This window comes from Rattus norvegicus, chromosome 7, assembly GCF_021556685.1.
Source record: "Rattus norvegicus strain SHRSP/BbbUtx chromosome 7, alternate assembly SHRSP_T2T, whole genome shotgun sequence".
Classification (NCBI taxonomy): domain Eukaryota; kingdom Metazoa; phylum Chordata; class Mammalia; order Rodentia; family Muridae; genus Rattus; species Rattus norvegicus.
The window spans coordinates 124,490,988-124,503,968 of NC_141540.1; the positions used below are offsets into that span (position 1 = coordinate 124,490,988).

General features: G+C 54.6%; 1 protein-coding gene across 7 annotated transcripts in view; it reads left to right on the top strand.

The window, feature by feature from the left end:
* Positions 1-5,375: 5,375 nt before the first annotated feature.
* The window catches only part of Mpped1 (metallophosphoesterase domain containing 1), an 83,472-nt gene continuing 75,866 nt past the window's right edge, over positions 5,376-12,981 (top strand). Inside the window, exon 1 of one of the 7 annotated variants that reach the window (XM_087558262.1) lies at positions 5,376-6,103. Coding sequence is in view for 1 of the 7 variants with exons in the window: in XM_087558259.1 (XP_087414385.1) it covers positions 8,632-9,003 (372 nt within the window). In the remaining 6 variants the exon portion in view is untranslated. Of the gene's footprint in view, positions 6,104-8,125; positions 9,004-12,981 lie in introns of those variants that run through there. The other 6 variants (XM_087558260.1, XM_087558263.1, XM_087558259.1 and 3 more) reach the window with 6 other exon arrangements.

Here is a 12,981-nt window from a genome sequence, read left to right on the forward strand (position 1 = left end):
TTTTTCTCGGGGCTCCTACTAACAGTGCAGCCCCCTTCCTGATACGGTTCAGACACTGGCCCAAGAAACGCTGCCCCCAATGGACAGGGGACTCTTTGTTCTCAACACAGTGGGCACTCACACAAACGGTGGCGAGCAAGGGCTAGAAGGGTACAGAAACTCAGGACGTCTCTCCTCCCCTTCACTTTCCAGACCCTCTCTTGTGGATACTTCTTGGCTCTTCTGGCTACCCGTAACCTGCTCTCCAGAGCCTCCACTGTACACCCCGTCACTTCCAAGTTCCTTGACAAAGCTTGGGTCTCTCCCCAGAGACTTCAGTCTCTCCAGGCTGGCTTCCCATCCTCCTCGCCCTTCAGGAATTCTTGGGATCCTGGAGCTCTTTCAGCATCCTGCCCTCCTCTACCTGCTCCTGACCCCACCCACTCCGCTGTGGTTCCCTGCCTTCCTAGTCCCATTGCTCATCCAGGGGCTCCACATGTGCACCTTGTCTTCCCCACTGGGGTCTAACCCTGCCTCCTTACCCTCATCAGCGTACAGTGGCTACATCACCTTTGTCTAGATTGGTTCAAGGGCCCTGGGCCATGCTACCAGAGGACCTCTGCTGCCTGTCTGCCTCCCATCTGTAAAGTGGGAAGCCCCTTCCACAGAGTCTCCCTTTTCTGGAATTGGACAGACTCGCTCTGTGTTGTATGATGTTACCTCCGCGATGGCTGTCCTAGTTTGATTTCTATTGCTGTGATTTAGGGGAGGAAAGGATTTATTTGGCTTACACATCCAACCACGGCCCATCCTTGAGGGATGTCAGGACAGGAACTCTAGGAGCAGGGGCAAGAACCATGGAGGGATGATGCCCACTGGCTTGCTTCCTTTGGTTTGCTCATCTTCCTGTCTTCTACAGCTCAGGACCACCTGCCTATGGATGGCGCCGCTCACAGTGGACTGGGCCCTCTTACATCAAAAATTACTCAAGAAAATGCCACACAAACTTGCCAATGGGCCGATCTAATGACGGCCTTTTCTCAACCGATGACCCTTCCCCAGATGATCATATTTTATGTCAAGCTGACAAAAACAAAACAAAACAAACCAAAAACAAAAAACCCAAAACAACAACAAACCAAAAAACAGTAACCAGTACAAATAATTGGTTGAGGCTGGAAGCCTGGCCAACGGGGTTTTCTCCAGCGATCCCACAGTCCAGCGGGATTCTCTCCAGCAACTCTGGCTTCTGATGCTAGTGGCTACTGATAGCTAGGGGCTCAGCCCAGCAGCTCTTTCTCCTCCGAATGCTTTCCTTGAACTCGTTGCCCTCCCAGATGGCGGCCTCTTTTTGTAAGCTTCTTCAGTGTGCCTCCTTTTCTGGCTATACGTTTTCCTCTGCCCAGTGGCTCTGTGCCCTTGCTGCTGGCTAGGACCTGAGGTAGCTCTAGACGGCTCCCTCCAGCAGACTCCGTGTGGCTGTCCCCTCCCCTGGCAGGCTACCCATCCTGGTGCTGTCGATCCTGGCACTGCCATGTTCTACCATCGCTCCCTAATGTGGCAGACGGTGAGGAGCGTTGCCAAATGCCTGTGGGGATACAGACAGGGCACTCAGCTCCTTCCAAGGGCCTCAGCGGCTTTCTTACTGGAAAATGGAGGAGGGGGCTGAGAAGGACTAGAGATCCCCCCATCACCTCCTCCTGCCTATCATCAGCCTGGCTGGGAAGAACCAGAATCCATCCATCGGAGGAAGAGGTAAAAGCTCAGAGACACAGATTGGATGAGGGGACCTTAGAGACTAAGGTACTCTCTCCTCGTCCTATTAGCATAGTTATGGGGCAGTTTCAAGGCCACTGGAATCTTGGTGGGTCTGGTGTCCTCCTGCTCAGCCCCCAGCTGCTTCTGGGGGTCAAAGTCAGAATAGGGGCACCAGGAAATCAAAACAGCCATTTAGAAGAGTCATCAGTATAAGAACAAGATTGTGGGCAGTGGCAGAACCAAGGACATTCCATTCCTGTCCCTCATCATTCTCAGCTGTGAAGTGTCGACCTAGGGTGACCAGTAGCGGGAACCTCTCTGGGTACCACAGCACCCGTGAATCTGGGCTGGGAAAGGGGCATTCCCAAGGGGAAGCTACCCTGCCTTGACCGAGAGTTCCCCGGCTGGTTCCACTTTAGCACCTCAGCTACTTCTCGGGTCTGCTCTGTTGAGTCCTCGAGTTTCTTCCCACTTTTGAGGTTTCATCTCTGCATGTACCTTCTGCAGACATGTGACCAGGCCTGGTTCCTGACTAGCTGGCTCTGGACTACGCTGTGGCCAGAGGCAGGTCCGTGCCAGGCTGCTGCAGCTGGTCTACCTCGGAGTGATAACAATAGCTGATGTCTTGACAAATAACTTTTGGGAGGTGGCATCTCAGCTGGGTGATGAGCACAGCAGGAGGGCCATTTGAGGAGGAGAAGAAAGCCCTGAGGGTAGTAGGCCCCCCAGAAGTGACCAAGGAGATTGGGGAAGTGTGTGTGTGTCCCATAGAAAGTGTGAGTACAGGATTTGGAGCCTACCTCATGGTGAACCCTGGCTTGTCACTGGGTGGCTTTGAGACGGTCTTTGTACCTGCATAGTTGGGGTAGGTGCCTTCAAGTCCATATGCAATGTCTCTGGGGAAGCCTCATAGGAGAGGTAAGTCCTCTAGGCTCCCCTGGACATGCAAAGCTGTGTGGTAGACACTGGGGTAGGGTCTTTGAGCAGGAGTTTCAGGTCTGGCCTGGGCACAGCCGCTGTCTACCCGAAGTGGGTCAGCTCTGTATCTCTGTACCCAGAGGTCGTCAAACAGTCCTTCCAGCCAAGTGTTCTGGTATTCTGGGCCAGCTTTGGGTCTGATCCAGCTGAGCCGGAGCAGAGGGAGGTGTAGAATGGTAAGATTGTGCTAGAGAACCCTGGCCTTGTCAGAGTGCCAAGTGGACTTTGCATCCAGTGCCAACCCCATGTAGTGGCTGCCTGGAGCCCAGGGCAGGAATTATGATGATGCCCTTGGTTTAATCAGAGAAATTGCAGGGGTCAATTAGTGATATCTGCTGTGGACACCTGTTGGGTTTGTTTGTTTTACTTCCTCCCTTCCTCTTCTCCCTCCTCTTCCCACCTTCCTTTCTTCCCTGTTCCTCTTTCCTCCAGTACCAGGAGAAGGGACCTAGGGCTTGATACAGGCTAGGCAAACATACATGGAACACTGCACAACCCTGGTTCCTGCTCTTGGGTTTCTCTGCAGTCCCTGTCTGGCTCCATCCCTCTGGTGCAGGATGAAGCAGAGAACTATAAGCCATGGGACACCGTAGTCTAGCAGTGACTTCGTCTCCAGACAAGGGTGACTGGGGGAATTGGGGAAGGGTGGGTGTGGTCCATGAGAAGTTCATGGAAGGTGCAAGTAAAGATTTGGAAGCTGCTGCTCATGGTCTTGGGTAAGCCCATCCTCCTGGGGCCAGTGTGTCCTCTGCACCTGGGAGACAAGGATGAGGATTTAAGGCCTGTCATAGTAACAGCTCAGGGGCTACTCTGTGGTAGGCTGGACAAGCAGGCTGATAGAGTGGGGTGTGTGGGAGGTGAGGTGTCACACACCCCGTTTCTTTCCCTTAGCTTCCCACAGCACCACCACATCAGGGGAACATGGGGTGGCGTGGGAGGTTGTGAGGGTCCTCATGCACCCCATTTAATTCTATCCCTCAGTCCTCTGACTTCATCTGTAAAGTTGGCATTATCTGTGTGAATTAGAGCTGGGGGTGGGGTGGGGTGGGGTGGCATCAGGGCCTTTGAGAAAACGCACAATTTAGTCCTGTCCCCTTGAAATCTTTAGGAGCTGTTTGTCCCCCTCCCCTCACCTGGGAACAGGGGCTTCCTACCCTACACTTCTTTCTTTAACTGTGGCTCAGTTTCCCTTATCTGTATAGTGGGGGCTGGAGTGCAAGGGCCTCTTTATTCCCTCTCCTGGTGATTCAGATCCAAACTTGTTGCTAGGAACCATTCAAACTACAGTGTGGACGACTGCCACATGCCAGTTTGACCCACCAAGGGCTGCTCTTGGTCTCAGCCCGCTACAGGTCAATGGCACATATCTGTCTCCAAGAAGACGCAGACAAAGGCCTGTGGCGAGGCTACTGAGGGGCAGCTGGAGGGTGGCTGGAGGAGTCCAGGGACAGACAAACTCAAGAAGATCCCAGAACGGCACCTCAGCCCTGGAGAGGCTTTGGGCACCAGGGACGGAGTCCCCAGCAAGTGTGTCCTTTCACAGGGAGAGAAGTGGCTCAACTAGACTTCTCTATCCTCTCTCGTGTCTCCTTAGCTTTGCTGACCCTGTCTGAATAAGTTCTTTTTACCTCTCTCATTCTGGATCAATGGCTGCTTAGTATACCCCATTTCACATTTCAGACACCTCTGAAAGTAGGGTGCTTACTGGGGCCCCCTTCTGACCCATCTTAGGGAGTTTTACGTTCACTGATTACCTTCTGGGCAGAGGGAATGGAGCCAGGGTTCCAACAGGGACTAGCACAGGGCTGCAGCAACAGGGAGGGCTCGGCAGGCCCTGCTGGCTCTTCTGGGGCCTTCCCTGAGGTGCTTGGGGGAGAAAGAGAGCCCGAGGCAGTTCCGAATCCATGCCTGGCACAGTTGGCACAGACTATGAGACAGGCATCTTATTACAGGTGAGACAACACGAGAGTGCCTGGCCCAGGACCCAGAGGCAGGCTCAAGCCTGTCTGACACCTCAGGCAAGGTTGTCCCCAGCTGGTTAAATTGCCTCCCCCAGAATGGTGGTAGTAAGGGACTTCTGGCAGGAGGGGGTGGGGCAGCACTGTGCGGTGCACGGACTGGCTCCAGGGTATTCCTGGTGGCTGGCAGTGCTGGATGCCAGGCTTGCCCAGCTGCCCTGTTGGCTCTCAATTCCATTCAAGTCTCACAGGCTCAGGCAAAGAGGATGCAGTTTCCCAGAGGCTCAAGAGGGTTTGTGGCCTAAATCATCTACCCTTCATATAGGATTTAGTCTTGAAGATGATGGAGGATACTGATGTCTTGAGAGTGTGTGTGTGTGTGTGTGTGTGTGTGTGTGTGTGTGTGTGTGTTGTGTGTGTGTATACCCTCACTAATAAATAGTAAACAGGTGGCCAGGTGAGCAGGAGCCAAGGGATGACCAGGAGGGTCCTCCCAGAGCTATGACCCAAAGACAAAGACCAAGCACCTTAGCTATGACCTGTGTGTCCCTCTTTGATCCTCTTACCTGCCCCAGTGACTCACCCTGGAGTGGAGGGCAAGAGTGACCAGAGCTGGGGCACTGTGGAGGGCGCAGGCTGCCACAAGCTCCTCCCCTTGGCTCAGCATCTTCCTCAAGAACGAAGGAGAAGATCATTTTCTCCAGAGTCAGCGGGGTCACATGAGGCACAGCAGCCATGTGTGACTAGGGACACTCTGTTCTACTTTTGGAGCCCTCGGGCACTCGTGGCCTTTCCCAGAGCGGCCCTGGGATAACGAGAGCCCTTGTGCTTTTTCTCTGGAAAGACTGACTCAAGAGCTACCCCACCCAGGACCCTGGACAGCTCAGTTGAGACCCAAAGAACTTGACTGGAAAGGTGGGGGCTTCAAAAGCACAGGAAGGAGCTGCCTGGCACCAGACTGCAGAACTAATAGAAGGGACGGTGGAACGCGACTGTACCGTGAAGGCTGGTCTCACAACCTGACTACACTAGCTGGACAGGTTTTGAAATCTTTGGGGGGCCGTCCTCCCCCCCCACCCCGTGTTTTTTAATCCATCAACTGAGGCTTCCTCCCCTTTGTGGGGAGGCTGCCTCCTGCTGGGATCCATGCCAGACTGTTGCAAAAATAAGCCGGTACAAAGCAGCTGGGGAAGTTCCTTAACAGACACGACGGACTTGGACATCACGGAGGGCCGGAGGACGGAAGTACCAATATTCAAAGCCATCCATCAGTGGCTTGCAAGTGGGGACTCCAAGGGCATCAGTGGCCAGGACCTGTCTCCTTGTGAGTCATTGGATGTGACCTCTTAGTTTCTGTAGATGACAGGGGTGGCTTCTCAGTCCAGAAACACCCTTCTGCTTTCCATCTAGCTTTTCATGGGTCACATGAGGTTAGTACTATGGTATTGAGGAGGCTCCTGTGGCCTGATAGAATCCTCTGTCTGTCTGTCTGTCTGTCTGTCTGTCTGTCTGTCTATCTATCTATCTATCTATCTATCTATCTATCTATCTATCTATCTATCTGTGTGTGTGCACCACAGTGCACATGTGGAGGTCAGAGATGACTTGTGGGTCCTTGGGCTTACCAGCAAGCACTGTTCCCAGCTGAGACATCTCGCTGGCTTGCCATGGAATTCTAGCTAGAGATCAATACAGGGGGCTCCCAGGGTCTTTCCCCTACCTTGTCTTGTTCTCCGTCCATAGCCCGTAGTACTCCTCAAGATGAGAAAATGGAGATTTAGAGAAACATCAGAATACCCAAGGTCCCAGACAAGGTAGCGAAAATCTGAGGTTAGAATTTAGATCCCCACACTTGGTACCTAAAGCCTATGGCACGGCAACTGTGACAGTGGCAGGTGCCAACTGCATACCAAGTGCCCTGTCCTCCAGGCAGAGGCCATTGATCCACTGAACTGCAGGAGAGATCAAAGTTCTGAGTCAGAGCCTTAAGGGGCAGAGCAAGAATCTGAATTTGTGTTCAAGGCATATTTCAGGAGTTGGGGAGTGGTCACGGTACAGTGAACTGGGGGTGGGGGTGGGGGTGGGGGTGGGGGTGGGGGACTCTGTGGCTATGAGTGCCCTTTCCTTCTTGGCCTCTGAGCATGGGGGTCTCAGATGAAGCCCGTGTTACTGTATCAGGATCTAGAAAGGCTGAGGCTAGTGGAAAGAGACGGGAGGTGACTGGGTAGCGAGAGTCTACCCTCATTTCCTCAGTAAACATCTAGAAAATGCTTCCCTGGCTGGTTCAACAGTGAGGATATGGTGCCGTTTCTGTCCGTCTCCATGAATGAGACCACTGTGTTGGTAAATTTCCCATTGTGCAGAATGTCTGCTGTCTGCCCCAATGGGCTGCTCATTTAGGAGCGGGTCTGTCCTGTCCACCCCGTGCTCCTCATTTAGAGCCATTCACTGATAATTAGTAGACCCTGTGGATATAGCATCAGACCCTGGGGAGAGGAAATGGGGGTTAAGTAAGGCACTGTGTGTTCAAGCTCAGTGCCCAGGTCTGAGGTGGCGAGCTCACACTTGGTTCGAAACAACAGGCCGAGTGCCAGGCAGACAGTGGATGCTCAGTAGATGCACAGTAAGAGATGGTATTCTGGGAGCTGAACTCTGGGAGAATCCAGCCTTTGGAAGACAACAGTCACAAGAATGTCCTGTGTCTCTGCTCTTGTCCCCCAGAGACCATGCCCAGCCGCACCCTTGGCAGACAGCGGGGAGAGCAGGCTGGTGTCCTGAGCTGCAGCCTTGTCTCTCAGATAGGCAGAGATGCTCTCTGAAGCACAAAGTGGTGTTGTTGCAGTCTTAGGAGGGAAGGGTCTGCAGGGTGAGTTCTTCAGAGTGCAGGAGAGAGAAATGAGGTTCTACTGGGAGGAACCTCTATACCAACAGTTTCTTTGTCCTAGCCTCTCCTCAACTAGGCTCACTCCCTGTCTGCGATACCAGAATGAGCTCCCTCAAAACCCAGGCTTGGTTATAGCAAGGCCTGGCCCTAATCTTCTCTTCAATGGCTCCCTAACATCCCAGTGAACTCCATGGGCTTAGCCAGGCACCCAGGAACCTCACCTCCATGGCGCCCACCTGACGCTGGCCTGTACCACCCTCTACCTAGAAGGTTTTTATCCAGCCTGGGTGTGATCTTATTTGCTGTGGCACCTCCACTTTCAGGAAGCCATCCCGGTGGCTGTCCCCTCTTCCCACATGTGCCCTCTGCCTCTCTCACAAGACTGGGCTCTCCTTCGGAACAACCCAGGCCCCAGTGCCAACTGAGGTGTCCTTGGGGGTCTGACCCTAACCATCTGAGAGAGATGGTAAGCTCTTGGATGAGCCAAGTAGAAGGACCCACAAACACTGGTTAAGGGGTGTTGGGTGGGCCTTCCTCCTAACTTCCATTGTGGGGAGAGGCCCACTCCAGAGTGGCTTCTGTTTCCTGCCCATGCTAGGCCCTGTAGACTCCTTTTTAGCCTGGTCTAGGGTCAAGGGGTTCTTCAGCTTCTCAAACTTCCCACTGGAGAGACCTATACCTCTCATCCTCTCTGCCTCCCAGACTGGCTTACCTACCTGCTGGTTCTGGGTTTCTAGGTGAGGCCACTGTGGGCCACCCAGGAGGCCAGGGCTGGGAGATCAGGAGTTAGAAGAGGCTCAGCTGGAGGACCCTGGCCTGATCCAGTTGAGGGTAGGGGGAAGTGTCCGCTTCTCTCCTGGGACAGAGCACCCCGGTGGCCCCAGGTTTATGTTCTAGCGGAGGAGCGGGTGCCCGGGCACCGGGAAGAAGCCACGCACGCCCCTGCACGCGGTGCCTAGCGCGGCGCGCGGCTCCGGAGGTGAGGGCGCCCCGCCCCGCTCCCCTCTCCAGGCGCTCGGCGGCTGGGGCTAGGGGCTGCGTGGAGAGGGCGCGGGGCGGCCCCTGAGCGGCGGGATGCGGGCTCCGGGCCCGGGAGGGCGCCGAGGCCCCAGGCGCGGCCGGGGCAGCCGTGGCGGCCGGGACTCGGGCGGGAGGGCGCGCGGGGCCGGGGCCCGAGGCCGCGATCGCGCTCCTGCGGGGCCCGGGCGCGCGGGCGGAGCGGCGCGGCGGCGCGCGGGGCCGGGGCGGCGCGGAGCCGGGCGGGGGAGGGGGAGGGGGCGCGGGGAGCCCCCCGCCCCGCGAAGGAGGAGTCTGGCTCCCACTCGCAGCCTCGGCCGCGCGGCGCAGAGGCCCCCGCCCCTGCGCGCCGCCCTCGCGGGAGCCGGGCCCCCGCCGCCCTCCGCGCGCGCTGCTGCTCGCGGCCGCCGAAGAGGAGCCCGGGGCCAGGTAGGACCCGGCCCGGCCGGGAGTGTGAGCGGGCTGGGCGAGGGCGGCGGGCCGGAGGGGGCGCGGCCGGGACCCTGTCCCCGCACCCGGGGGCCCCGCGGCGCCCGCAAAGTTACTTTGGCCGCCTCTGCCTTGCCTGGGGCGCGCGGCCCCGGGTCGGCCACCGCCGCTGCGCAGCCCGCGGGGCCGGTGCCGACGGGAGGGGGCTCGGTCGGGGCCGCGCGGTCAGTGAAACTTTTCCCAGGCTGGTCGGCTGCTGTTGGAGTAGCGGGTGGGAGAAGAGGGCTGGTGGGGTGCAAGTGATGATGGGGGTGGTAACAATAGCCACCTCCTGTTGTGGGGGGCCTACTGTGTGCTGCCAGCCTCTGTTGACACTCGGAGGAGAGGGGTGAGGAGGGGGACGGATGTTGGTCAAGTGGCTACTTTTGCTGCTGGGAACTTCGCTAACATCCATGCGTCATCCATCCATCCACCCATCTACCCATTCATCATCCTTCCTTCACTCATTCAACACACTTATTGCTCTCTGCTATGCCCCCTCGGGGGCTTCAGCGATTAACCAGACAGCACCCAGTCCTTCAGGACAGTATTTCATGGACGAGCTAAAAGCTGGTCGGCTTCTGTGTGTTTATTTTGGGACATGCTACAGGAGAGAGAATTCAAGCCCAGCCTCCCTGGATTCAGGCAGGGACAGAGGAGTGATGTTGTGTGAAAGAGGCTAGGAGATGAGTCTTAGGAGTTGAAGATAGTGGTCTTCCATCACCCCCTCCCCCGTACCCCCTCCCTGGGCCCAGGCTCCAGGTTCACTGGAGTCAGGACACAACACATTGGAATTGGATGCCATCCCCGTCCAGCTAGTCTGGTGGGATTGTCTCCTCCTCACTATTGGACTGTCCTTTTTCCTTCAGCATCTTTTCAGAATTGCAGCCCCCCCCCCTGCCCCTCCACTTCTTCCCCTGAGTGGCTGGGAGGAGAACGAACTGTTAACAATTATAAAATTAAACCCGGCAAACAAAAGTGAGGCAACGTTGAATGGTTGGGCTCCTTGCAGGTTTATGAATGGTGGTGGCAGACTTGCTATATTAGGGGGCTGTTGGAGGGGGGAGGACCTCTCAGGCACTAATCATGTGAACACCCCAACTGGCCTTGGCCAAAGGAAAATTAAAACAACTTCACTAGTACTTGGCACGGGACTAAAAATGCCTTGGGGCTGGACAGTCTCTGAGGTGACTGCTCCATCTCAGCTAGAAGCCAAGGCATTAGGAGACCATCTGGGTAGGGTACCCAGGCAGGGGATAACACCAGGCTTTGGAGCTGGTGGTCACAGGGAGGCGTCTGGAACAAGGCACAGTCTGCAGGGGACTGCTCTGTGGGAGCATGCATGCTAATCTGTGCGCCACCCGTCTCCCTGCAAATTGGCTTTCCGAGTGGCAGCCCCTCAACACGTATAAAAAATCCCCTTTTGCTCAAGATGGATTTCAGTGAAATGGTTGAGTCTCTTCCAGTTTCCCGAGAGTTGGAACAGTGTTAATTGGCCCATGGCCGCTCAAAAGACAATGTTTGGTCTTGAACATCTATTATCGTGTGTTCGGAAATGGTTGTTAGTAGGGATGCCTCCTGATTTACTCCTCGGCCTGAGGGATTTGGGAAGATCTGGAGAGTAAATTAGATTCCTTTACGGTGATGAGGGTCAGCCCCGAGTGGGGCGTGTTGGTGACACAGTTGAGGGGTGAGCGCTTTGTGGTGTGCTGATTCACGCTCACCCAGACGGATGCCTCAAATTTAGGCACCACTGGACCAGGTCTAGGCTTATGTAGTAGATAGCAGTCTCTCGAAGGGCCCAGTTTGTATCAGGAAGACACTGCCAGATCCTTGGGGCTGCACTCAAGTAAATCAGCTTTATAAAAATATTTGGTCCGCCCATGGGGCTGCTAAATACTTCACCCATCCAAAGTGAATTCATTCGTTCTCTCTTGAACTTGCTACCCGTCCACCCAGGCAGTGGCAGCCGATTGTTTGTTCACCACACACAGGACACAGCTCCCTCCATTAAGGATGGAGGCTGGATTTCACTGAAGAAGCATAGGGAGGATGGGGTAGGGTGGGGGGTGGGGGGTGAGATCAGCAGGTTCTGGACCTCTGGAAAGGAGGAAGCCATTGCCAAAATGTAGTTGGTGTTTAATCTCTTCGAATGCCTTCAGTCTTCCAACCTCAGGCCTGCGAGTGGTCACGAAGAGTGGGGTAGAGGAAATGAATGGGCCAGGCAAGTCTTCCAACAAGTAAATATGACACGCAGAAAAACATGCAATTAGCGGAGGTTAGTGAATGCCTTTCAAGTCCCCAGTGCAGCAGTTAAGGGTGGAGTTTCTCCCTTATCCCGGAACTGTCTGTCAAAATCCTTCAAGTGATAACGTGACACGTCTCTCCCGCTAACCCTCCCTCACCAGAACAAAAAGAGGGTCTTTGCATGTGGCTGCCCTACAGCACGCTCCTGTTCCTGGAATTCTTTCCAGTCAACCTTTGTCTGCACCTCAGAATTGAAGGGGCCTATAGCCAGCCCTGCCTTCTTTGGGGCTCAGGCCCAGAAATAGGTTCTCAGGCATATCCTGACCCATGAGCCAAGTTGCTGGCCCCTCGAGGTGAAAGGCAAGCTTGCTCACAGGGCCTCCTTTCTACCACAATGTTGTACCCCCTGGCTAGATACATCTGACACCCAGGGTCCAGGGAGAAAGGGAGGCAAAGGTGGTACTTTCTGAAGCAAGGACCATTTAGCATAGGCTGTGCCCAGCATGGGGAAAGCCATTCCCTGCATCCTGGCTCCTGGTGTTTATCTACCCTCATATCACCATATTGCCTGCTAGCACCGTACGGAGACTGCTACTGATATTGCTCAGGTTGAGTCTGAAGAGGAGCTTAAGAAGTGAGATGCCAAAGGAACTCCTAGGGAAGGAGAGAAAAAGAAACAGCCAGAAAGCGAGTCCCTCGTTGGAGGTGGCACCAGACAGAAGCACTGCCAGATTCATTCAGTTCGCTGTGGCGGTCTTGGTGACCTGGCTGGCAGGATGTCCCTGACACAAATGGTTTCCTTTATTTCAATTTTTTTCCCTCTAATGACAGAAGGCTTAATTATGCTCTGTTCTTATTTTCAACACTTAGCGGGGCAATCCCAATTTCTTAAAAACAAGAACAAAACAAAAAACCAACCAACAAACAAAAAGACAGACAGACCAAAAAAAAAAAAATTAACGAGTCAAGATTATATGTTTGCTTGGAACTCAAATAGTGACTTGGGGCGAGGGGTCTTCTCTGTGGACTTTTCTTCCATGAACTTGGCCAGTAAACTGTCAGAACCTGGTCATTCAACATGTATGGAACACCTCTCTCTCTCTCTCTCTCTCTCTCTCTCTCCTTTCTGCTTCCTTTCCTCACTACGGACACCTGCAAGATCACCCACCTATCACAGCCCTCCCCTTTCCATCCCTTGTCTTGAGAGGCCTTGAGGCAGGGCTGGTACCTATGGAGGGGCTTTCAGCACCACCGGGCTCATTCTGTTGCTCTAAGGAGAGAATGATGTCGGCTTCCTATTTCCAACAGGCGTATCACCCCCTTCCTTTCCATTTCCTCTTCTTGCTTTTCTTTCCCCCCTGTACCAAGCTACAGCCGCAAAGCTGTGTAATGCACCACACCTGAGAAATGCAAGCCCCTTCCTGCATGGTTCCTGCTCCCTCCTCTGTGCTTTTGGGCATCTGTGGAGAAGACCAGTGTGCTTTCTCCCCCGACACGCCCACCCCTGGTTTCCTGCCTAGTCTGGGTTTGGGAGTGGAGAATGGAATTTACCTTGTGTAGGTTTTGTCATTTGGGCACATTAGTTAATTGATCACACTTTAGAAGTTTAATCCTTAATTGCAAATTCCCAAATGAGCACAAAAAAAAATTAGACCCGAGCTTGTCTCTGAAGCAGCCCCTCACCCCAGGACT